At 38.0% G+C, this 23,776-nt stretch overlaps 1 protein-coding gene across 1 annotated transcript in view; it reads left to right on the forward strand.

The window, feature by feature from the left end:
• LOC149150126 (pectin acetylesterase 8-like) overlaps positions 1 to 23,776 on the forward strand; it is a 441,889-nt gene that overhangs the window by 53,938 nt on the left and 364,175 nt on the right. The window contains exon 3 of the mRNA XM_089446085.1: positions 16,998 to 17,127. Coding sequence (XP_089302211.1) covers positions 16,998 to 17,127 — 130 coding nt within the window. The remainder of the gene's footprint in view (positions 1 to 16,997; positions 17,128 to 23,776) is intronic.

The raw sequence follows: 23,776 nt of genomic DNA on the forward strand, positions 1-23,776 counted from the left end.
AACTTAGGTAAATTTATTTTTTTGATGATGATTTCTATCCTAGGGGGTTTTTAGTCTCACCGATTCATGTGTGTTTCTAAACAGAGATGATCGGTAGAGTTTTTCCCTCTAGCCTCACCCCCAAAGTTAGGGTGGATTTTGTCGTCAAGATTTTAAATGAGTCCTAGTGTTATTTATTGAGTCTCTGTAAAAGTGATTTGGAAATAATTCTAACTATTTAGTTAGATTATTTTATTACAAGTCACTTAGTCTACTAGATCATATTTTGTATCGCAGAAATGGGTAATCATTGAGGGTTTATAATGAACGGGTGTTTCTCCTTCATGGGTTAGAATTGCAATATTTCATGTAAAAAATATTTAGTGCATGGTCCCTCATAATTAGACACCATGGTTAAATATTAGAGGGTTGGAAAAATTAATAATCCCCTCATGAGTCAATTAATTAAAATTTCTAGCTAAAATAAATTAAAATGCTAAAGCCAGAAATTTAATTAATTTAGGTCCTAGGAAAAATTAAATTCTCCAACATTTAAAATTCGTGGGTTTTAAAGTTCCTAATTTTTGGAGGTCCCTGGTCAAGGAATATTGAAAATTTCAAGATATTTTGAACCCTTGGGCCATAGTAGTTAAGTCAAAGTCAACTTTTTGCGGCAATTAACTCAAAATAATCATTTTTGAGTTAATTAAAAGGAAATTAAAAGTGAAATTCGAATTTCCTCAAAAAGTAACTTTATTTCAACGGTGATGATTAAAAGATCATTTGATCTTCATCAACGACTAAGATTGCTTTGACGAGGATCTAGCTAACTAGCCGTTGGAGAATTTTTCTATAAATGAGAGGCCTTTCTCCATTATTTGAGCCGATTTCTAAATTGTGTACTTGCTTTAAGAAAGGTCTTGTAACTTTTTCTGGTTAATAAAACGCAAAGACTTTGGGGTTTTAGATCGTGGTGTTCCTCTTTCAGATTTATGTGGTAATATTGTTCTTAATACTTTGCTGCTTTTATTTGCATTTGTTGGTTAATAGCCTTTGAGGATTGATTTGTGTACAGGTATCTTGCACAGATTTTTGGGTTTTTAGAATATCATTTTGATTTGATAGAAGTAGCAGGTATCTCTATTTCTTGATGATTTTATGATCATTTTTAAATCTCTATTAATCTAACAATCAGATCTAAGTGTGCAGAAGTTATCATTCAAGATTTGGGCGTTTGGGGAAGTCCTCAACTGGACCAACTGACTCTTAGTTTGCAGAATCTAAAAGAGTCCATTGTCTTTTTAATTTCTGAAGTCATTTTATAGAATATCTTACTTACAAGGTTTTTCTTGGGCTTGTGCCTCTTTAAAATTTCAAATTTATTTCTAAATATTGTGCAAAATTTGTTTAAATATGGCTAATAGAGGGCTTTGATCTACAGATCTGCTAGATTTGTAGAATGTTATTGTAGATTCGTAAATAGAAAATTTCTAATTCATTGGGGTTCTGGGTATTTCATATTTTTGTATGTACTTGCTTTAAGGTTTTATGCCTTTTATTTGTGCAGGAAAAAATATGAAAATTGCAGGTGATTTTTGTGGATTCCGGAGAGAGATTTGAGCCCTAGAGGGCATCTCCATTTTGTTTGCAGGTTGAAGAGAAATTTCAGAAGGATTGTGGGCAATTTTTTTTTAGGGCCTTGAGGCCCAGCGCTGGCCATCTCCAGCCTCATTCTCAGCCTCTATCATTCCACCCTCAGGCCTCTCATCTTTGCAACCTTCTTCACCATAATTTTCTCATTAAATTTCTCCTAAAATTTCCCAAAAATTTTAACAAAATTTTCTCAAAATTTTAACAATTTTTTCTCAAAATTTTCTGAGTTTGGCATTTGGAATTGGAGGATTTCCAGTGATTCGAGCAGCATACCTCCAAGTGTCTTCAGGCCCCTAAGGGCTGACTGGTGCACACCCTCTAATCTTTTCTCATTCCATTTTGAAAACAAGGTTAATATTGACATAGATTTGCAATTCGCTGGAGTTTCAGTAACTTTTGCAAACAAATTTCTGAAAATTGTTTTACTGCTGTTTGGTAGTTTATTTATGAGTTTTTAGATCAAATACATTAATAGGTCAGAAAGAATTAAACTCAGATTTTTTCTGAATTTAACAGGAGATTTAATTTACATTTTTATTGCTGTATAATTGCAGAAATAGAAGTTAGTTTCAGTAACTTTTGCAAACAAATTTCTGAAAATTGTTTTACTGCTGTTCGATAGTTTATTTCTGAGTTTTTTGATCAAATACAATAATAGATCAGAAAGAATGAAATTCAAAAATTATCTGAATTGTAGTTATCAGTTTGTCATTTTTTTTTGTTGTTGTTATACATAGAAATTTCTGAATATTGCATGGTTACATGACCGTTGTTTTAGAATATATTGCTGGTTTTAACATTTGACGTAAGAGGAGATTACTAGACTAATATTTCATTAATTTGATCTGAGTTTAAGACATTTAGTTTAAATTCTGAAATTCATTTGTTTTTACATGCTTATGCAAGTAGGACTAATCTAGTTTTACTTATGCATTTAATGATTTTGATTGAGTATTTCATACAAATGAATTTTTGAATTTAAAAGTGTTTTATTCCAGCATTTTACATTTCAGTCCATTGTGCATTTCAGTAATTACTTTTGTAGTTTTTATATTTTGCAGTGCTAGTATAAGTACCTTCTTTCACATTTAGATCACCACCATTATAAGCCTTAAGTTAAGTAACATTTAAGATATATTTCAGAAATAATTTTAGGCCTTCATTTAATTAAAATTAACCAAGTCCTTGCATTTCACATAGTTTTAAGTTTTGCATTTGCATATGATACAATCGAGTCTTTTCAGTAGTTGTTTCCCATCCTTTACTTGAACCTTATTTTCTTCGCAAGATAGTTGATTCCACAAGGCACTGGTATCACTTTCTTCAAATCATTTTGAATCCTTAAAATCTTATGCAATCTAAAACAAGTATTGGTTGCTTAGCTGTGTCTCCGAGGTTGGTTGGTTCTCAACTAATTTTTCCTTTTTCCATTTCCATAGGGTCTACCCCCCTTAGTCTGCTATTGGGAGACAACTCAAACGGAGTGATTGGGGATCAGTGTGACAACCCCCGATTTGAGCCGTTGTTGCGGTGCCTAGACATTCTGTGCGACAACATGTTTTAGTGCCGTTGTCGAGGATATTTTATTCTCAGCACTTCAACGACATTTTATCTTCATTCTCCTCATATCATCATTATCATCTTTGCCGGCAACACCAACATTTTTTGGCGTTGTTGCCAAGGACTAATTTATTGGACCTTGGCTTTAGGACAATTCTCATCTTTCATCTTCTATCCTTCATCTTTCATCTCAGGTGTTTGAGTTAGATTCTTGTCCAAGTGGCGACTCCATTTTATTCATTTCCTAAAGGGGTTTACGCTAGAAGGAATCCAAGTACCCTGATTAATCCTACTTGGGATCCTGAAAAGGTGTTTAGAGTTCGATTAAACAGACTCTCTTCCCGTGCACACCTTGATAATCTTGGACAGGAAGCTCTCTCTGATATCGATTCTCTTTTTTCAGATCCCATTTAGCAAGACATCATGGATGACTTGTATCTTCCTTGCAATTTCGCTAACATTCAGGGTTACCCGCATGATCTTCCTCCTACAGGTATGGATAAATTGCCTACTTTCCAAGGAAATAATGCGGTAACTGTTAGAGATCATCTTAATCGTTTTAGGCATTTCATTAACAAATGGGGTGGTGCTAATGCTGTTCATGAGGATGTGAGGATGAAGCTCTTTGTGCTCTCTTTGGAAGAGGATGCTTTAGAATGGTTCACCGAAAGACCTGATCATTCCTTCAATTCATTACAAGCTCTTACTAATGCCTTTAAGGATAAGTTTGGAGATAAGAGGGAAGAAAGGCATTTGGTTAAAGCCTTAAGTATCATAAAGAAAAAAGAGAATGAAACTGTTGAGGAATTTAACAGAAGGTTTAATGGTATCGTTAAGGAATTACCTCAAGATTATAAACCTCCTGATAAATCTCTCGGGACTTCTACATTGATGCCTTTAATACTGACACCTCTTATGAATTAAGACGTGCTAAACTTCCTGATTATAAGGAATGTCAAACTTTAGCCGAAGAGCTTGAGAAGGATAAGAAGGCATTTGGAAAATCTGAGATTCTAGGCGTTGATAGATCTTCCACAAAGCTAAAAGAGCCTAAGGGTAAAGAAGTTAAGGAATTTGAGGATGATCCTATGCAGAAGTTACTTCAAAAGTTGGAAAGCATGGAGCTTAACCAAGCAAAATTAATCTCTAACCATGCTAAAGAGATAGGTACTCTGCAATCTAGGTTGGTCCAAATGGAAAGGTCGCAAGCTCAAAGTTCCCAACCTAGAAATAATAACAAAAATAATAATGCTTGGCAGAGGAAAGGGCAATCAAATGAACATCAACTGCCAAATCCCCTTGAATCTGCCAATCTTGTTGAGGATGCTCCTCCATATTGTAGGGCTTGTGATGCCTTGCATGAAGAAGCTACTTGCCCCACTATCAAGAGAATTGTGGATAATGGGATCTTTGGGGCAAGTAACCAAATTAATGTTGTTGGTAGGGAATATCACCTATCAAATGAAAATTGGGAGGGGGTTAAGGAGCATAGTCATGATGTCATACCTTTTGCGTCTTCCTATAGTATCAATAATTTTGACCATGACAATGATATGCTGGTTAAATTATTCGGTGAAAGGCCCTCTCCAGATCAAATCTTAGAAATTGCGAGAGATAAGGGGCTAACTTATCAAAGAAGGGATAAAGATCAAAGCGATAATCATGCCCCCCTTCGAAATTTTAGCCCCATGGTTGAACAATTCCAAAATTTGGGTTCCTGTCACCGAAGTTTTGAAAATCCCTTCCCAAAGGGCTAAGTTGTTAAATGCCATTGAGAATCCTCGTATTAATGTTACTCAAGACAAGGCTCCTGAGACTGTCTACCAGGATGCTCCTGTGTATTTGCAAAGTATGGATTCTGACAACAATGAGCATCAACCTTTTTTCATTACCTTGATGGTTAATGGTTACAGGTTGTACAATTGCATGTTAGATTCGGGCGCTTCAGCTTGTGTTATGACCAAGAGGGTCATGGAACAACTAAATTTAAGGATTTCCAGGCCTTACTACAACATATGTGCCATGGATTCTAAGAAAATCGAAGTTCATGGGTTAATAAAGGATTTGCAAGTCCATTTGTCTGTCTACCCTGACATTATGATCGTGATGGACATAGTTGTAGTTGATGTTCCTGATGCTTGGGGTATGTTATTGTCTAGGAAATGGGCCTCTAATCTAGGAGGAAGTATCCAAATGAATTGGTCATATGCTATGATTCCTTCTCCTAGAGGTTCCAGATTCATTAGACTAAATAGGGAGCTAGAAAGGAGATTCCATGTGGAAGATCCTAAGAGACCCCATAATGAGGTGATCACTGACAAACCTGACTTGGGGAATTATGCTATTTTGTCTAATTCCATAATCCCCTCAGAAGTTAAGGTTGATGAAAAGATAAGTGATCTGAAGAGTCAAGTATGGTATATGCATTTCAATGGTGCATCATCTAGGCATGGTAAAGGTGTTGGGATTGTGTTGAAGTCTCCCCTGGGGCATGTTTTCAAATTTGCCTATAGATTAGAATTTGGAGCAACCAACAACATGGCTGAGTATGAAGCTTTGTTGTTGGGCCTTGAGTTGGCAAAGGGCTTAGGGGTTAAATTGCTTCATATTAAGGGAGACTCTGATTTGGTTATCATGCAAGTTAAAAATAAATTTACTTGTAAGAATCAAAGATTGAGAAACTATCAGAATGCAGTCTGGGATATTTTGGAATACTTTGACGCTCTTGACCTCGAAGCTATCCCAAGAGAGCAAAATAGTTTGGCCGATGAGCTTGTTGTAGCTGCATCTACCTTGCAGTTGTCCGATGAATTAGTAAAGGATAAGATTAAAATGGAAATTATTTTCAGACCTCCCATTCCAGATAACTTAGAGCATTGGCAAGTTTTAAACTCAGAAAGAATTAAACTCAGAATTTTTCTGAATTTAGTAGTAGATTTAATTTACATTTTTACTGCTGTATAATTGCAAAAATAGAAGTTAGTTTCAGTAACTTTTGCAAACAAATTTTTGAAAATTGTTTTAGTGCTGTTCGATAGTTTATTTTTGAGTTTTTAGATCAAATACATTAATAGATTAGAAATAATTAAACTCATAAATTTTTTGAATTGTAGTTATCAGTTTGTCATTTAAATTTTTTTGCTGTTATACATAGAAATTTCTGAATATTGCATGGTTACAGGACTGTTGTTTTAGAATATATTGCTGGTTTTAACATTTGATGTAAGAGCAAATTACTAGACTAATATTTCATTACTGTGATCTGAGTTTAAGACATTTAGTTTAAATTCTGAAGTTCATTTGCTTTTACATGCTTATGCAAGTAAGACTAATCTAGTTTTACTTATGCATCTAATGATCTTGATTGAGTATTTCATACAAATGAGTTTTTGAATTTAAAAGAGTTTTATTCTAGCATTTTATATTTCAGTCCATTATGCATTTCAATAATTACTTGTGCAGATTTTACATTTTGTAGTGCTAGTATAAGTCCCCGCTTTCACATTTAGATCACCACCTTTCTGAGCCTTAAGTTAAGTAACATTTAAGACATATTTTAGAAATAATTTTAGGCCTTCAGTTAATTAAAATTAACCAAGTCCCTGCATTTCACATAGTTTTAAGTTTTGCATTTGCATATGAGACAGTTGAGTTTTTTCAGCAGTAGTTTCCCATCCTTTACTTGAACCTTATTTTCTTCGCAAGATAGTTGACTCCACAATACATTGGTATCACTTTTTTCAAATCATTTTGAATCCTTAAAATCTTGTGCAATCTAAAATAAATATTGGTTGCTTAGCTGTGTTTCTGAGATTGGTTGGTTCCCAACTAATCTTTCATTTTTCCATTTCCATAGGGTCTATGCCCCTTAGTCTGCTATTGGGAGACTACTCAAACCGAGTGATTGGGAATTAGTGTGACAACCCCCGATCTGAGCCGTTGTCACGGTGCCTAGACATTTTGTTCGACAACAAGCTGGAAAGCAGAATAGTCGACAATCCAAAGTGATGGGTTAAACCAACAACACGACTTCAACCAGATTCATACAATTGTATTCAAAATAGTTCATACACAAATGCGTAAGTTAAACAACATATATTTATAAAGTAACCAGAATAGTCAAACTACAATAACAACATATGCATGAAGATGTGTTGCCTCTGTTATATTATATAAAGTGAAAGTTCCATCCATACATACAACCATGACAACCACTAGCCCCAATAGTGGAACATTATAGTCAACACCGCTTGGTCCTCCAAAGAGATGTACTCGCTCTGCACTGTGGAGAAGCCAAGGCTTGTCACAATACTTTCCAAGCCCTCTCTAAGCAATGCCTAGCAAAAACTTGGCTCCCCAAAAGCCTGTTCTGAGTTATGAGGTTCTATTTATAACAAAGGGTGGGGTGACCCTTGATATTCCCCTTTGTGACTCTTGGACTATCCTCATGACTCTTCAACTTCATTACATATAACTCTTTACATTACATATGACTGTTGCATTCCACTAATGACACTTGGAATTTCACTTTACATCATGTTTACAATAATAATACATTTTCCACATATACCCATGTGGGACAAAAATAGGCTTGAGTTAGCCAGATAAGACAACACTAAGACTCAGACGGTTGTGGAAAGACCAACTCATCAACATCCTCTCCGTGATCCTTGGTGATGAACTGATGCCAATCTTGGTATTGCGTAATGTTGTTCGTCTATTGTTTGATGATGTCTTTCTCGAAACGAACTCTTGCCTCCATCGCTTCCGGGTATACTGATCTAGAACCTCTGTCCAACTCGTCCTGTAACATGCGCAACTTAGTCCTGAGCACAACGGGATTGACAACGTATCTCTGCATGTTCTTTGCGTTGATCTGCAAATCTGCGCTGGTGGCCATGTGCATCAACTGATCAAAGTACGCGTCGAGCTCCAGTCAAACTTGGTTCTTCTCTTTGGCTTTGGTGAGTGTTCCAATTGACGGGGTGTCGTACTTTCTCACCACAACATCCAAACTCCTGAACAACCATGCGTACGAAGCCTCAACATTGGTGATGAGCGGCAGGAGTTCCTCATAGTTCCGGATTAGACTCCGGATGCGTGCTTTGTCCAACTCTACCTGCGGCTTCATCATCTTGTGCAAGTGAAGTAGGGCTCCCTTGTACCTCATTGTCCATGTCTGTACATGATCAACAACGACATGTATATCTATGAGTGTGCGCGCTATCTTGGTGCAGCGCTGCTGATGACCATGTAGATGGACAACTGCCTTGTGCACGGTGACGAACTTGTCATATAGTCTCCGCATGACTGTCTCAAGAGATGATACTTTAGCAAGTATCGCTTTCTTCATCTCTGCTCTAGCGGATCCTATTGATTGTTCCTCTCTCTGCCTGGCTGCTTGTAATTCCTTAGCCATGCGCTCATTTTCTGCTATCAAGAACTTCACACTTGAGCTCATGGCTTTGGCATAAGCTTTCGTAGCATCGAGTAAGACAGCTGAATGTCTTCGCACATCTGACACAATCACCCGTTCTTCAAAGTCCGCAGGTGATGCATGCTCATCTGGGATGTGTGCTCTGCATGCCTGTACAAATCTATGTTGTGACTCATCAAAGGCTATGTTGTACACATCTGTTCTCAAATTATCCTCAAGGAGAATGGTATCCCCTTGTTCACTTGGGACTTGCTTTGTTGCTGGAGTTGGTGAACCCTGTGGGGTGACCTCGGTTGCTTTTGGCATGAGGTCAGTGTCCTGATCCTATTTCGGCTTTTCCATCTTCGTGTTCATCTGTTCTACTATCGGTTCATCCTGTTGAGCAAGTTCCTGTTCCTGTGGTTTCTCACCCTGTTCATCATCTGCTGTTGGATCTGAGTCTTCAACTTGTATTGATGCATTTTTCTCCGTCTGTGTGCCATGCACTTCCCGCTGTTCTTATTCTTGCCCCTGCTGCGCTTCCTAAACTCTTCCGCGCAACTCTTGTTCTTCTTTGAGCTTTTGCTCTACTTCCTACAACTTCCTCTCCATCTCTTCCAATCTTTGCTTATCTCTCCTTTTCTGCGCTCCTCTCCTTTCGCGCTGTCGCTTCTTTGCTTTTATCTCCAAAGCTACTCTCTCAACAAGTGGATCTTCCTTAAACTTGTAGCTTTGCTCCACCTCTGTGCTTTCAACAATCTTCCTCTTGCCTTTGTCTTGCGCAGGTTTGCTGCTTGCCGCTGCTGTTGTTGCTGCTCCTTGTGGTGCTGTTGCCTTGAGTGCTGCTAGCCACTCTACTTTCATGCTGATCGGTTCATTGAGCTTAGAGGAGTTATTTGAGCTTAGAGGAGTTATAGCAATATCTCCAAGGGTCTTCCTCTGGCCAATGACACGCCCTGTGGATCCAAGGATAGTACACTCTCATATAGTGGTCCCTGCATAAGCCATGTGGATCGTACGGATTGAAACTCTTGGTGCCAAACTTAAACTTCTTGAAATCCTCGACCTTGACATCCGCTTCTTTCAAACTCCGGATCGCGTACAACCCAATCCGCAAAGGAAGCGTATGCCATGGTGCCTTCTTCTTCCTGTGCAGTCCAACTGATAACCTTGTCGAGATGTGGTATGCAACCTCCTGCATGACCAACTTGTTCGTGGAAAACTTCGGCAACAAATGCAGAGCCTTCTCCACGTTGTACATCCTGATGAAGGTGCCATCGGGTGAGGCGTACCAATCTGCAATGTTCAACAATGCCTCCATTGCTGCCTGGGACATGCAAGGCAGATCTTGTTCAAAGATCATCGTGTACAGAGGGGCAATGAAGTGGTCAGATAGTCTAGCCATGACTCCTCGGTAGCTGCACTCTAAGAGCAACTTGCAATATATGTTCACAACATTCTCTGAAGGTGTCCATGCCCAACCCATGCCAGGAAATTGTTGACGAGCATAGATTGCATCGAGCAGGTAGGCGAACATGAAGAATCTTGCTTGCTGATCCTTAGGTGGATTCACGAAATTCGATACATGCACTTTCAGCTGAAGAGCTAACATGTCGGACCAGTTGAAAGGTTTTCCTTCACTTGCCAGCTGATCCAACATAACAACCCAACTCTGCGGGAAGGTCTCCGTACTCTCTTGGCCATACAAGCGACATGCAAAGATGACCAAGAGTTGGTAAGCCTTCTTGAGTGTCTTTGTCTTGTATATCTGGTTGGGTGCCGTCCTAAACTTTGATGGCTCCCTTACCCAATGCTTCAAGATGTCTCTTGTGTTCGCGCTGCTGTTGGGAGTGTAGAATGGTGCATCCATCCTGTTCACCGGCTGCGGAAAATGATACATCTGCTGATAATCTTCCGCCTTGAAGGTAGCAAGCTCTACTCCACTGACACTGCTCAGTATCATCGTCTTAGGATCAGTGTGTGAGACAATCTAGTGGATCACGTCTGCGCACGAAAAGGTGGGATACCTGCATGCAACCTTGTACAATCCTAACTTATGAATATTGACATAGACATGACAGTCCTCCAGATTCTCCTCGAAGTTGCCAGCGAATATAGCATTGATGTCTTGCCATGTGATCTTGATGTCTTTCTCAATGAACAAATGTGTGTCTGCATAAACGGGCAAGCTCATAGACACCTGTTCAACCACATCTCCAGTACTGCTTTCAACTGTGTCCTTTGATCCAGCTCTCTTGGAGGCCATGTTACCTGTACTGCTGAGAAGCTGCTCAACACCTGTTGTACCTGGAGACAGAGAAGACACTCACGGCAAGCCAATGTCAGCTGAAAACATAAAGCAACTCGGGAATCAATCATGCGGCAAACTGGGTGATTGCTGGGCAAGATTGCGCAGCATTGACTCTGAGAGGCTGGGAGACTGTTAGCTGGAACTGTGCATTGCGTAGTCCCAGTTGCCAGTGAGGCTTGTTGCTGACTGGAACTGCGCAATGCGCAATCCAGAGAGGCTGACTGTGGACTGGAACTGCGTAATGCACAGTTCAGTCTAGTTGGGTTGGTCGCTGGCACTGCGTAGTGCCAGTGGGTAGGACTAGGCACTGTCTCCTAGGATTGCGCAGAGCACAATTGGGAGCCAGTGTCGGGCAACCTCTGCGCAATTCCTGGAGGCAAGGCAGAGCCTTGACTTTCGAGAATGCGTAGTGCATGCCGAGAGAAGCAAGATCTGGGCCAAGGTAGCCCAAATCTACCAAAGGGCAACCTGAAAACGAGAGGGACTGAATGAATGTGCAAAGATGGTGCAGATCTGAGTGAATAGACATGCATGCAATCCAAGCAAGTGCAGAAATCAGTCAAACGGAAAAACAATGAAGCTCATGAAGAGAGTCGCCGCAACGACGACTGTTAGTGCAGAAACAGGGTTATGCATGCAACATTAAGGAAATGCAATGAAAAACTTAAAACGACACTTCTACAAGTTAAAATACATTGGAATGCTAGTGGTCGTTTACTAAAACAAGGAAAATAGTACCCACACAAGCCTAGAAATCAAAAGCGACATAAAAAACAACAAAAGGCATGAAAAGCAAAACTTACCTGGAAAAGTTGTGCCGACTGTGCTGAAGGTTCCTAGATGCCTTGGGAATGCCAGAGCTCCAAGATCGAATGTGAAGAATGAGCTCTGAGGCGTCGATTAAATAGATTTGTTAGATTTAGGATTTATGACGTGCATGCCACAAATCTAGGAAAAAACGACACTTGGCAGGAAGTTTCTAAAATCTACTTTGCATGTAACTCCCAGTTGCTAAAAATAGACCCCTAAAATCTAGGGATGCTTTTTCTCTTTTTGCTTTTTCGGGAAAAGCTACCATGCTTTCAAGGAAGAATTGCGCTGTTCTAGAGGGAACCGGGCAACCTACCGGTACATGCAACAGACAACAACTGAAGGGAAGCTTCTGCGCTGTTTCTGGGATGAGTGGCCCCGACTGTCTCACCAGTTCTGCGTAATTTTCTAGAGCAAGGCTGGTTGCCTGCTCTGCGCAATTTCTGTTGCTGGCCTGCTTTGCACAATTTTCCAGAGCAAGGCTGGCTGCCTGCTCTGTGCAATTTTCTAGAGCAAGGCTGGTTGCCTGCTTTGTGCAATTTTTGAGTGCAAGGAAATTTCCCTCATGGATGGCGCAATTTTCCCAAACAACACAAAGACCAGATGTGAGCCATGTTGTTGGGTCAGCTTGTGGTTAGTCGATAGAACAAGTAAGTGAACAGAAGCTGTTAAGCGAAAGATAAGTGGCTTCAAAAGTTACTTGCAAGACTATTTGATCGTGTGTTGGAGTCGACCGTGATATATTGTGATAATCGATGTTGCGATAATCGCGATCAAGATTAAATCGACGAGGGTCTGGAAAAAGAAAAAATCGGAAAAAAATCAGAAAAATAAAAAAATACAAAAAATACAAAAAATACAATTTTTGGGGAAAAATCACGACAAAATGAAAAAATCGCCGATTTAATCGTTTCAGGGAAAAATAAAATCGCAATTTTCACAACACTAGTGATAATCAAAGCCATGTGAAACTGACATAGAATCTAGTTTTCCATGACAGGTCAAAGCACATCGAGATCAAGTACCACTTCATTTGTGACATGGTGCGAAAGGGAGCAATGAGGCTCTAGTATGTCTCAACTGATGAGTAGATTGCAAATATTCTTACAAAGCCTCTGTCTAGAGTGAAGTTTGTATACTTTAGGGACAAGCTTGGACTTGTTGAGAATGCCTCTCTCAGTGAGAGGGAGTGCTGATGAGATAACATCATGGACTGACATTCTCCCTATGTCAAGTATATTGACCCGAATTAGGGAGAATGGTTCAACAGAGGACAATCATTCTTCCTGTGTCTAGTATGTTGACCTGAATGAGGAAGAATGGTCCTGGAGCATCAGGTTCATTTAGCATTAGGCCCCAAATTACTCAATTAGAGTGTGGCCTTTGGAGATTCACCATGTGTCAAAGATATTGACCCTAATGATGGTGACCCAAGACTAGTTTGGAGACCATGTATCAGGTATTGACTTGAATTGTGGTGACTAGTTGATGCTAAATGATATACCATGTGTCTGAAGTACTGACTTGGATTTTGGTGAGGGTATACGATAGGTCTGAGGTACTGACTTGAATTATGGTAACTTGTTGATGCCGTTGACTTACCATGTGTCAAATTTGTTTGACTAAATTATGGAAATTGATTGATGTTATGATTTACCATGTGTCACATTTGTTGACCCGATTATGGTAATGATGATGATGATTTGTCATAACCTTTTCTTAGAGAAATTTGTCAACAAAATAACATCTGTCTAGTCATTATGAATACCTCCCTAGCTAAGAGGGAGTGTTGAGTTTTTGTGGCTATGGTTGGTCTTCATAATATATATTCTAGCCGTGGAAATATATAATATATCTGTAAGACATGTTCTTCATGTTATATTTATTGATTAGCCATTGAAAGAATTATTATAAGACATGTTCTTCATTTTGGATTTGAAAGAGAAAATTTCGAAATTTGAATTTTGAATTTTTGGCTCCATAACTTGTCAAATCGACCCTCCCTCAAGTCAAGCCGGCCCTAGTGAAGAGACACTCCTATTCGGACAGGAAGATCACTATATAAAAAGCATTCGACCCAGTTTTGCACATATCGTGATAATATCAAAATTATCACGATATTATCGCCAAAAGAGCCTCTGTCGATATTATCGTCGGAAAATATCACGATAATTTGCCCATTTTAATTTACCACGATAATTTCAAAATTAATCATGGGAGAATGGGAAATTATCGGTGTGCTACAAAAAAATGCGAATATAAGTTGTGGTTTGGGTTTTTAAAAGGTCATTTTTCGTTTTTTCTTGTGCCAAGATTGAGCTCAGAGGGTTGTGTGAGTCTTGTGACCATTTTTCATCAAGCAAAGAAGGGAAAACCATAGTTTTCTTTGCCAACAATTGAGCATTTTTGGAGTGGATATTTAATCTAGTATACCATATCCATATTTTTATTTCCAGGTATGTAAAAAAACTTGCCTTCCTTTTCTTTGTTTTCCAAGATTAGTATATACTATAAATTTAGAGTTTGCCTCTTCTTACCCTCTTTTGAATTTCCACATTTGTTTTGTGTGGTAGGTCCAAAACTTGAAAATTTAATTAGAGCTCTACAAAATGGCAAAGCCATTGGACCAAATGTGGGAGTATGGTGAGCCATGTGAGGATGATAATAGAACAAAGTTGAGGTGCAAGCTCTGTGGAATGGAAATGTTTGGTGGAATCACTTGCTTGAAATACCACCTTGCCAAAATCCCAGGGCATGATGTGCATATTTGCCCTATAGCTACCCTAGACATTGTCCTTATTGCAAAGAACTCAATTCTTGATACTACTAGAAAGAGAGATTAGAGGGAGGAACTAAGGAATTTCATGGGAACCACAAGCTTCTCAAGGGCGAGGGAAACCTAATCCTTGGCCACACCTTCTTAGTGCAGTATTATTATCGGATTATCGTTATAGTATCTAGAATCTAGATGCCTCATGATGGTCATCTCATGAGATCAATGTGGAAAAAGTCGAAGTCGGGATTAAATCGGCAAGGGTTCAGAAATTGAAAAAAGTCGTTAAAGTCTAGAGGTTTTTGAAAAAGTAGGAAAATTTTTTGGCAAAATTAAAAAAATATAAAAATATTCATTTTTTTTTAAAGTTGTTAAAGAAACTACCTCCCTCACGATTTTTTGGAAAAACTCCCAATTTTATCCCGACAATAAAATCCCGATTTTTTCAAAAAAATTTAAAAAGTCATTAAAGAAACTACCTCACTCATGATTTTTTGGAAAAACTCCTGATTTAATCCTGACTTTTTCATTTTGGGAAAAATCGCCAAAAAGTCGGCCGACAAAATCAGCTAGTCCAAAAACTTGGACTTTGCTGATTTTATCACGACTTTTTCCACACTGCATGAGATACATTAATTTTTGTTTTAATGTGATTTTGTATTAAGTTTTAACTATTATCTTGTCAAAACTTATCACTGAGCAATCAAGACAAAATGACAAATATCATATTTCAGAATTCAATATCTACATCTTATACATTTTATATTGTAGTTTTATTTTCATATTTGTGTGACATTGTGTTTGTTTGATGTTGATGTTTGCTTTAAAAGAATAAAAAATTAAAAAAATATAAGGATTTAGGACAAATATCATATTTCAGTATCTACTATCAATGATTGATGTACCACTTGACATCTTATACATTCTATATTGTAGTTTTATTTTCTTTTCATATGATATTGACTTCTATCTTGCCCTTTTGCATGCTTTGAGAGATATAACTAATATCCTCAATCTTAGCTGCCACCTATCTGAATTTTGAGATACATGGCTAAGATTAAATCACAATCGAAATCATTAATGTTCTAGAACTTCTAGAACATTTGATTTAGATCCCTAAGACTTAGTTGACTTCAAAACTTTAGATGGAGAATAGAGGGTTGGATAATCTTTAATCTGGAAGCAGTTTGTAGCAGCAGGAGTCTTCTTATTCTTTCACCCATTGAACTTTGACCAGCACCTCCATAGCGAGCAAGGAATTCAATTTCAGCCTGTCACCTATTGTTCACTATGATGTAGACAATCTCTTGGGTAATAAGTGATCTGAATCATCTGATATAGTTATGCTTTGTCTAGCTCTTTGAATCTTTTGGCTGTATCAATCTAATTGTCTCGCAGTGTGGTGGGGTTTTCCATGCATTTACTTTGAATTTTATGCACATAAAGCACACCTTTCATTTCAAATCCATTTTTTCTTGTTGTTATGTGTATCTCTGGAATCTGATCCAAACCAATGAAAAAAGAAAAAAATCATTATCTGAACTTACCTGACTCTTGACTGTTTTCGGGCAGCCTGAGAGTGAGTTTTTACTATTTAGTGTGCTGATCGTCTTGAGATACATGCAGATTTATTTATCAGATGGCAGGGATACCCCCTGGATACTGGGATAGTACCAGTCCAAACGGAGAGGATTTCCAACTGTGATAGGGGTTGGTTTGCCTTAAGTTAGGCAGATTTGCTAGGCTGACAAAGTGACTGATCTGTCACATCACTTAGTAACAATTACTCAATATAAAGACAGTTAATGATCTATAAATCTAATAATAGAAATTCTAGATCCAAGTACTCCTTAAAGTTAGAGAATGTATAACATGTGGTTTAAGAGGATGCTAGTAGGGAGGAAAGAAAAAGAAAAAAAGAAGAAAGAAAAGATTGCTTGTAGATTACACCTAATGATTTCTAGGTTGTATGGATTATAATGTAATTATTTCTAATGTTTGCATTTGCATATTTTGGCATAGAAATGAAAATCTCTGTGCAATGACATTTGCTCCTTTTAGCCTAGTGGAAGACGTTATATTGTTGTTATATGTTTTTCTAAAATAACATCAATTTAATGTGGATTCTTCTTAGAGCATCAGCTATTTTTGTACATCATCATTAATCATAATTTTTTAAGGTTTAGATGTTTATCTTCCATTAAGGGGTTCCAAAAATGTTTTGAAGCATATAGGCCACAGAACCTTTTTGTTTGTATTGAACAATTTAGATGTGCTTAATAGAGCATTTATCTTTTATGATTATTGTCAACTATTCATTATCCAAAATGTTATATTTGCAGCCACCATACCGAGCCATTGATGTTATATTGGGCAATATTTAACTGTTCTAACATTGTATTAGATTTTCTATTTTCTAGTCTTAATGAGATGCTATTTCAAAGCACAACTTATGTTACGTTTGACTTTGTGTTTGTGTACTTTTTGAGCTATAGGGAGGAGGATGGTGCAACAATTTGATGTCATGTGCCATGCGAAAAAAAACACATTTGGGTTCATCTCTCTACATGGAAAGACAAATCACATTTTCAGGCATTTTAAGCAACAAGCCTTCTGAAAATCCAGGTCAATACATGAATTTTTCATCTTTCTAATTGCTATTTGAATTCACATTTCATTTCATGTATTCTATTTCAGAAGAAATGTTTGATTATTGTAAGCCCTTTCTTTTCAAAAATATTATGCTTTCAAGTGCATTAAATTTCCCTTTCGATTGAATATAGGGTGGGTTGTTATAGTAATAAAAGCTGTAAATAATATAAATCCATCCTTATATCTTCCCCATTGACAATAATTCCTGTTAAATGACTTAAAACGGCTTCAATCAATTACCAATAGGATGGAACGTTTATCTTAAATGTCCTAATTGTCAAACTAACTCTCATAGCAAATTATAGCCTTAATGGTAGTTACGTAAATTTACTATTAAGAACACATCAGAATTCTTGGGATAAAATTATGGTAGGTCAGGACAAATGTTAAATAACGATACTTTATGACACATATAATTGGCTTAGATGACATTTATAGGAGTTGCTATTATTGAGTGTTCTACACAGCTTTCTGGTCTCTGTTGAATTTGATGATTAGTTTTCCTCAATCTAGTGGTACCTTCTTTAGCGTAACTTGTAGCTGCTACCATCCATTTTAATACCTTGATTCTCTACAGCTGAAAAACGAACACAAAGCAGAAACATATAATTATGGGGGTTAGTTTGGAATGCTTATTTACTTAATCAGCCATGTAAGTATGATACTTAAATCATACCTATCAGTGTTGCTGACATCAGCATTGACAAAATGTCACTGAGGCTCTTGACTTCAAGACATCTGAAACTTCAAGGAAAAAATCAGTTAAAATCCACAAAGCATGACGAACTTAAAAAAATACAAAATGAATTCATTTTTTCCCAATTTAGAAAAAAATATAAACTAACATCAAATAATCACATTGCCACACAAATATGATAATATGTTTGATATATAAGATGTATAAGACGCTGAATGATCTTGTTTGGTTGTGTGGGCAATGGGCAACAAAGGGGGGAAGGAAACCTTTTACATCAATTAGATTTCCAGAACTGTCATTACATAAAGTATCTCACATGTCTTCAAATTATATAATGATATATTATTCAATTACCTGTTCTCAATAGTGCATTCAAGTATACACACCATTGATTGTAAAAAAAGACAATCTTTCCAAGCAAATCAATATGGTAGTTTTAAAATTTTACCACATACGATGCTTGCTGATATAAATACTAGCAGATCCCTATTTGAAATTTACTCCATTTCTTTTCAAATATTCCCGATATCCAAGTTTCCTCATATAAATTACCATGAAATTAAAACCATCCTAATTGATCCTTAGCCCCAATATTCTTGTAGAGCGTAAATTTACTCACAATACAACAATCAAATTTTAACCTAAGAGAAATTACCAATTTAATTGCAAATACTTACTTTGAAATCCCATTTGAAGTCGATTCCGGCTGTCATTGCTCCCAATCTGCTCCTATTACCAAACCGACTGTTTCCTCCCAGCGTATTTGAGATCAACCTATCTGGTTCCCAGATCCAAAAGTCTTCGAAATTGAGGTCTTCTGGCCCCCTTGCCCAAAGCTCCAAGAACAATTGCTCAAATTCCCAAGTCTCTTCGTTAAGTCTCGAGCCCAAGGCTCGTTCCATATATTCACTCTGGGTATCTTTTCTTCGCTGTGGCTCTCTTGTATTTCCTCCTCTGTCTTTGCTTCATTGGAAAGACAAAAATAAAAACTCTCCCTCCCTCTGCCCTATTCGTTCTCCTTATATCCCCAAAACATCCTCCGTCTCAAAGCCATCCACCATCTCAGTGTCACTAATTTGATTATAATATGGTTTCCTTGCTCCGTCGGTCACTTGAAAATCCAGAATGGTTTTTTAATGAACTTTTAGAGGCAGTCACACCTTTTATGTTTATATAATGATATTTGTGACTCAATGGGATTTGACTGAGTCGATTCACCTACTTTTAGAAGAATTGGTTTTGTTTAAAAGGGTTTATGACTTTATTCAATAGGTTTATTTTAGAGGGTTATAATTTATTGAAATGTTTATGTCATGCGTCCTTATATATATATCTTTTTAGTTAATATAAAATATATAATTTCTTTAGCAAATATAATAAATAATATATATATTATAATTCCCTTTTATTTTGTATAATCCATTGTATTTACTTTTTATTTTGAATGAATATATATATATATATATATATTATGATGATGGTATACATATCAAGTACCCCACTCAATATATTCATTATATTCTGGTGAGTTAGGTATTTACTTAGTACTTCAATAATTAATTCATTACCCTATACTTGGACATTTTTCATAATTAGTATGTATACTAGTGCAGTGCATGCGATGCATGCATATGTAGCTATCATATGCATGCCTCGTATGCATGCTAATATTCCTATGCTCCCTGTAATTCGAGATAGGTCATTAAAATTCTTCACTTCAATTGAATATGTAGCAAAGATAGGAACTAAGGGTTTATCAATTTCAATTGCTTTGCTTGTAGAGAGGGTTTGGAAAGCAAGGGTTTACGATGTTAAAGGCTATAATCATATTAAACAATACAATCACTATAGGGCTATGCTAGGCAACATGATTCCTCTTTCAACCTCTTTTTAATTTTGCATTATGACTTATCTAGCATTCATAGGTAATGGCATAACACAAAATAAACTATAAGTATAGCAAGGGTAGAGATTATAAATCATAGTAGGAAAAAATAACAACAAATATTTTCCAATTTCCGTCAGCTAGCTGTGTATGTGACTAGTATGGAGTTTGGACCCCACTATAACCAATTCATCTACGCAATGCATTCTAACCCAACATTATTCTAGGACATCTTCTCCTTGGTGCATTATTATAAATTATGGATGTACTAAACATGTGTACGTTTGAATCAATATGTTTCCGAAAATAAATGTGACATGAACCATCATTATCATGTAAACAACCTATATGCGGGAAAGAATGGGGAAGTTGGTTCCTTGCCAGCATGCCATTTTGTGGATTCCTCTTGTCTTCCTCGGATTTTCGAAGTTAGGAGGGTATTAACCTCTATCCAAAATAGTGGCATCTAACCCTTTAGGATTAGGTTTGGAATGGATTTGCGACCTCCCTAGGCATCATGCCTTAGTAGGAAGGGTCAAACCAATTGAACTACCATTGGGCCATTTCGAGAGTGTATATATTTATTATTTATATGTCATTTCCCATATTCGAAGCATGTGTTAAATTTCCACGAAACTCTACAATATTTAGATGAATAACTGAAAACTGAAACTAGTTTACTTTCACCAAGATAAAGAGTTTCTTAACAAATCTAATGCAACAAATAAAAACATGGATATAAAAACACATGCACAAATCGACACACTTTTCTCAGGAAACCCAAAAAGGAAAACCTTCTTCCATTATGTGGTTATTTTATTGATTGTCTTGGAGCAATTGAATCTATTACAAAGCAATTTGTCTCTCTTGAGAAAGCGTTCTGATTCTCAAAAAAATCTCAACTGATACAATTAATCTTGGCCTTCCTTGATCACAACTTGATCTTGATTCCTAGACACGATTGTTCCTTTGATACTTCCTTGACTTGCTTCGCAAACCATACTCTCTTCTTCTTGATCTTGTGCACTTGTGACTTCCTACTCCTTAGGACACAAGCTCTGCGCACAATCTCTTAAATACTTGTGCACTTGTGATATCCTTTTCCTTAGGACACAATCCCTGTGCTCCACAATCAAGGCTCTCTCACAAACTCGTGAGCTTTGTCTTGTCATAAACCTTTGTGCACAAAACAATTGTAATTTACTTGTGCCTTTGTCCTTTTATAGATTTGATCCATGCTAAATTAGGCTAGTTCAAATATAGAACCCGAGCTCTGATAGCGAGTTAACTGACAGTGTTACTCGCTCTCCTTCCAATCATCACTGGAGTTGTTAACTTATGCTCTCTCCAATCAACATTGGAGATATAACTTGCTCTTCCTTCAATCGACTGAAGGCCCAACTCGTTCTAACTGAACTCGATTTGCCAACCAATCCTGTAGTCAAACTGATGAAGACTTCCACTTAACTGAAGCTCCAACTCTACGCATGAACTCGTGATGATTATTCCCATAAATTGGAAATTAACTCACTACCATTAAAGTCTATCTCTTGAGAACTCGAGGTCTTCATTGGCTAAGCCACAAGCCAAAAGACCTTGCTCGCTACATTTTCAACACTCCCTCTTAGTGAGGAAGGTACTTCTAGAAGCACCTCCTCGACCTAGATCTATCTCCATCACTACTACAGTATTTGTTGTTGCCGCTGCTCCCTCTAAACTAGAAGACTTCCCTGCTTCCTGTTGCAGAATCTGATCTGAAGACCTATTCCTTCCGACCTTCTCCTATTCTCTCCATTCTTCACCTTGTACACCCCATGTGAGCCTACTACTGATTTTCCGTTTGGCTCTGAGTCTATTAACTCAGTCATCAGTGCCATATACCTGGTGTACCTCTGTGGTTGCTTTCTCTACCTGAGCATAGATCTACAAGACTCAAATAGCTCCTAGGCCACTCGAGTCAACCTCTTGGCCCACTTGGCTCTCCTCCCTGTTCTGGGAGTCACCGATGGGGTGGCTGCCTCCACTCGTCATGGTCTCTCCTCCTCATCATCTTGCAGGTCAGCCCACTTGCCACCCCACTGAGGCTCAATCTGTGATACTGGTTGAGGTTCCCTCTTAGGAGCTCTAACCTGCTCTTGCTCTAAGGACTCCCTCAGAGCTCTACTCTCCTCAACCATCACTTCTCTACTCTGCACACTTTCTGCCTTGCTACTCAAACTTGCTGCACACTTCTCGAGGCTTCCCAGAGCCTTCTTGCTCCATGTCCGAAAATTGTTGTCCAAACACACATGCGCCTAGTTTTACAAACTGTCCCAACATGTTTGATCACCACTGGCACCCCATGACTAGCTTCTTGCAATGAACAAGTCCTTCAGTGCACTGCTCTTCTGGCCTTCAAATACTTTAGCTACTTAGTCACTTATGTCCTATAATGTTACTGCATTCTTAGCCCTTTAACACTTGCTGTTCAACCCTCCTTTGTGAACAGACTAAGCAAATAACCCTTTACATCCAACGGTAACCCGATCATTGCACTGCTGTCAATCCTTGCGACAATGTACAACCTGCGTCTCATGACCTTTGGCTGTGACTCTTCCCATGTCACTGCAACCTCACGACTAGGCTTAATTTGCTAGCTGTGTGGGCTCCTCATCTGCTGCAGTCTCTAATTCTCCTCATCTTATCCTAAACAACTCGACATCCGTACAACGTTGTGTTCTCCGCCAGTCTCCAAACACTGCCGCCCACGACCAAAATTTTCGATCGATTTGTTGTTTGCATTCTAGGCCCTTTCGGCCTACTCTGTGTTGACCACAAGCCTTGTTGACCGAGTATTCCGAGTTTGTCATGGTTGAACGGTTTCCTTTGCGCGATGGTCTACCTATTGATTGTGTGATTGGTTGAGCCCATTGCCTTTCCTTTGCCTGATTGCGTTCGCCTGTCAAGTGCTTCGTCCCTTTGCTATTCGAAGTGGGTTGCTAGCAGCTGTGATGGTTGATCTGTCGCCCCTGTTCTCAACCTGATGTGTTCGACTCCCTGATCTGCTCTACTCCTGCATTATTTCTGGTTGGTTTGTCCAGCGATGTGCCCAAGAGCCGCATCTGCAACTTTCTGTTGCCGAGTCCACTTCTTTGAAACCTGTCATCTCTTGCGATGCCTCTAGCCTCTTGTGCTCTTGTCTGCCTGTGTCTTGTGTGGCCTCCTTGACTTGGCTTCTACTGGCTGCTCCGGTGGCTGGCTAGCCTGCTGGTCAGCCACCTACGACCTTTGAATTTTCTCTTAAATATATATATATATATATATTTTAAATGGCCCTTTTCCTTTTTTTACGTCCCTTTTTTTCCTTCTTTTCACAAAAAACAAAATTTACTCATAAAAAATTCTTCTCGGCCCAAAAAAAACTTCTTTTCAAACTCTAACGCAAGCCTTCTACTTGATCTGTGCTCTTTACTGATTGGTCAATCTGGTGCTGGTCTTTATGCTGATCTCTGCTCTGATACCATGCTAAATTTCCACGAAACTCTGCAACTACTTAGATGAATATCTAAAAATTGAAACTAGTTTACTTTCACCAAGATACAGAGTTTCTTAACAAATCATATGCAGGAAAATAAAAACACAGAGATAAAAACACATGCACAAATTGACACTTTTCTTAGGAAACCAATCAGGGAAAACTTGCTTGCTTGATGTGGCTATTTTATTGATTGTCTTGGAGAAATTGAACCTATTACAAAGAAATCTGTCTCTCTTGAGAAAGTGTTCCGCTTCTCACACAAACCTCAACTGATACAATTGATCTTGGCCTTCCTTGATCACAACTTGATCTTGGTTCTTGCACACAATTGTTCTTCTACTCTCCTTGACTTGCTTTGCAAACCATGGTCTCTTCTCTTTGATCTTGCGCACTTGTGACTTCCTACTCCTTAGGACGCACGCTGTACGCACAATCTCCTAAATACTTGCGCTCTTGTGATTTCCTATTCCTTAGGACACAATTCCTGTGCTCCACAATCAAGGCTCTCTCACAAACTCCTGAG

Source organism: Pinus tabuliformis, chromosome 9, assembly GCF_031772625.1.
Source record: "Pinus tabuliformis cultivar Carrire ecotype Pingquan chromosome 9, CPIR1, whole genome shotgun sequence".
Lineage (NCBI taxonomy): Eukaryota > Viridiplantae > Streptophyta > Pinopsida > Pinales > Pinaceae > Pinus > Pinus tabuliformis.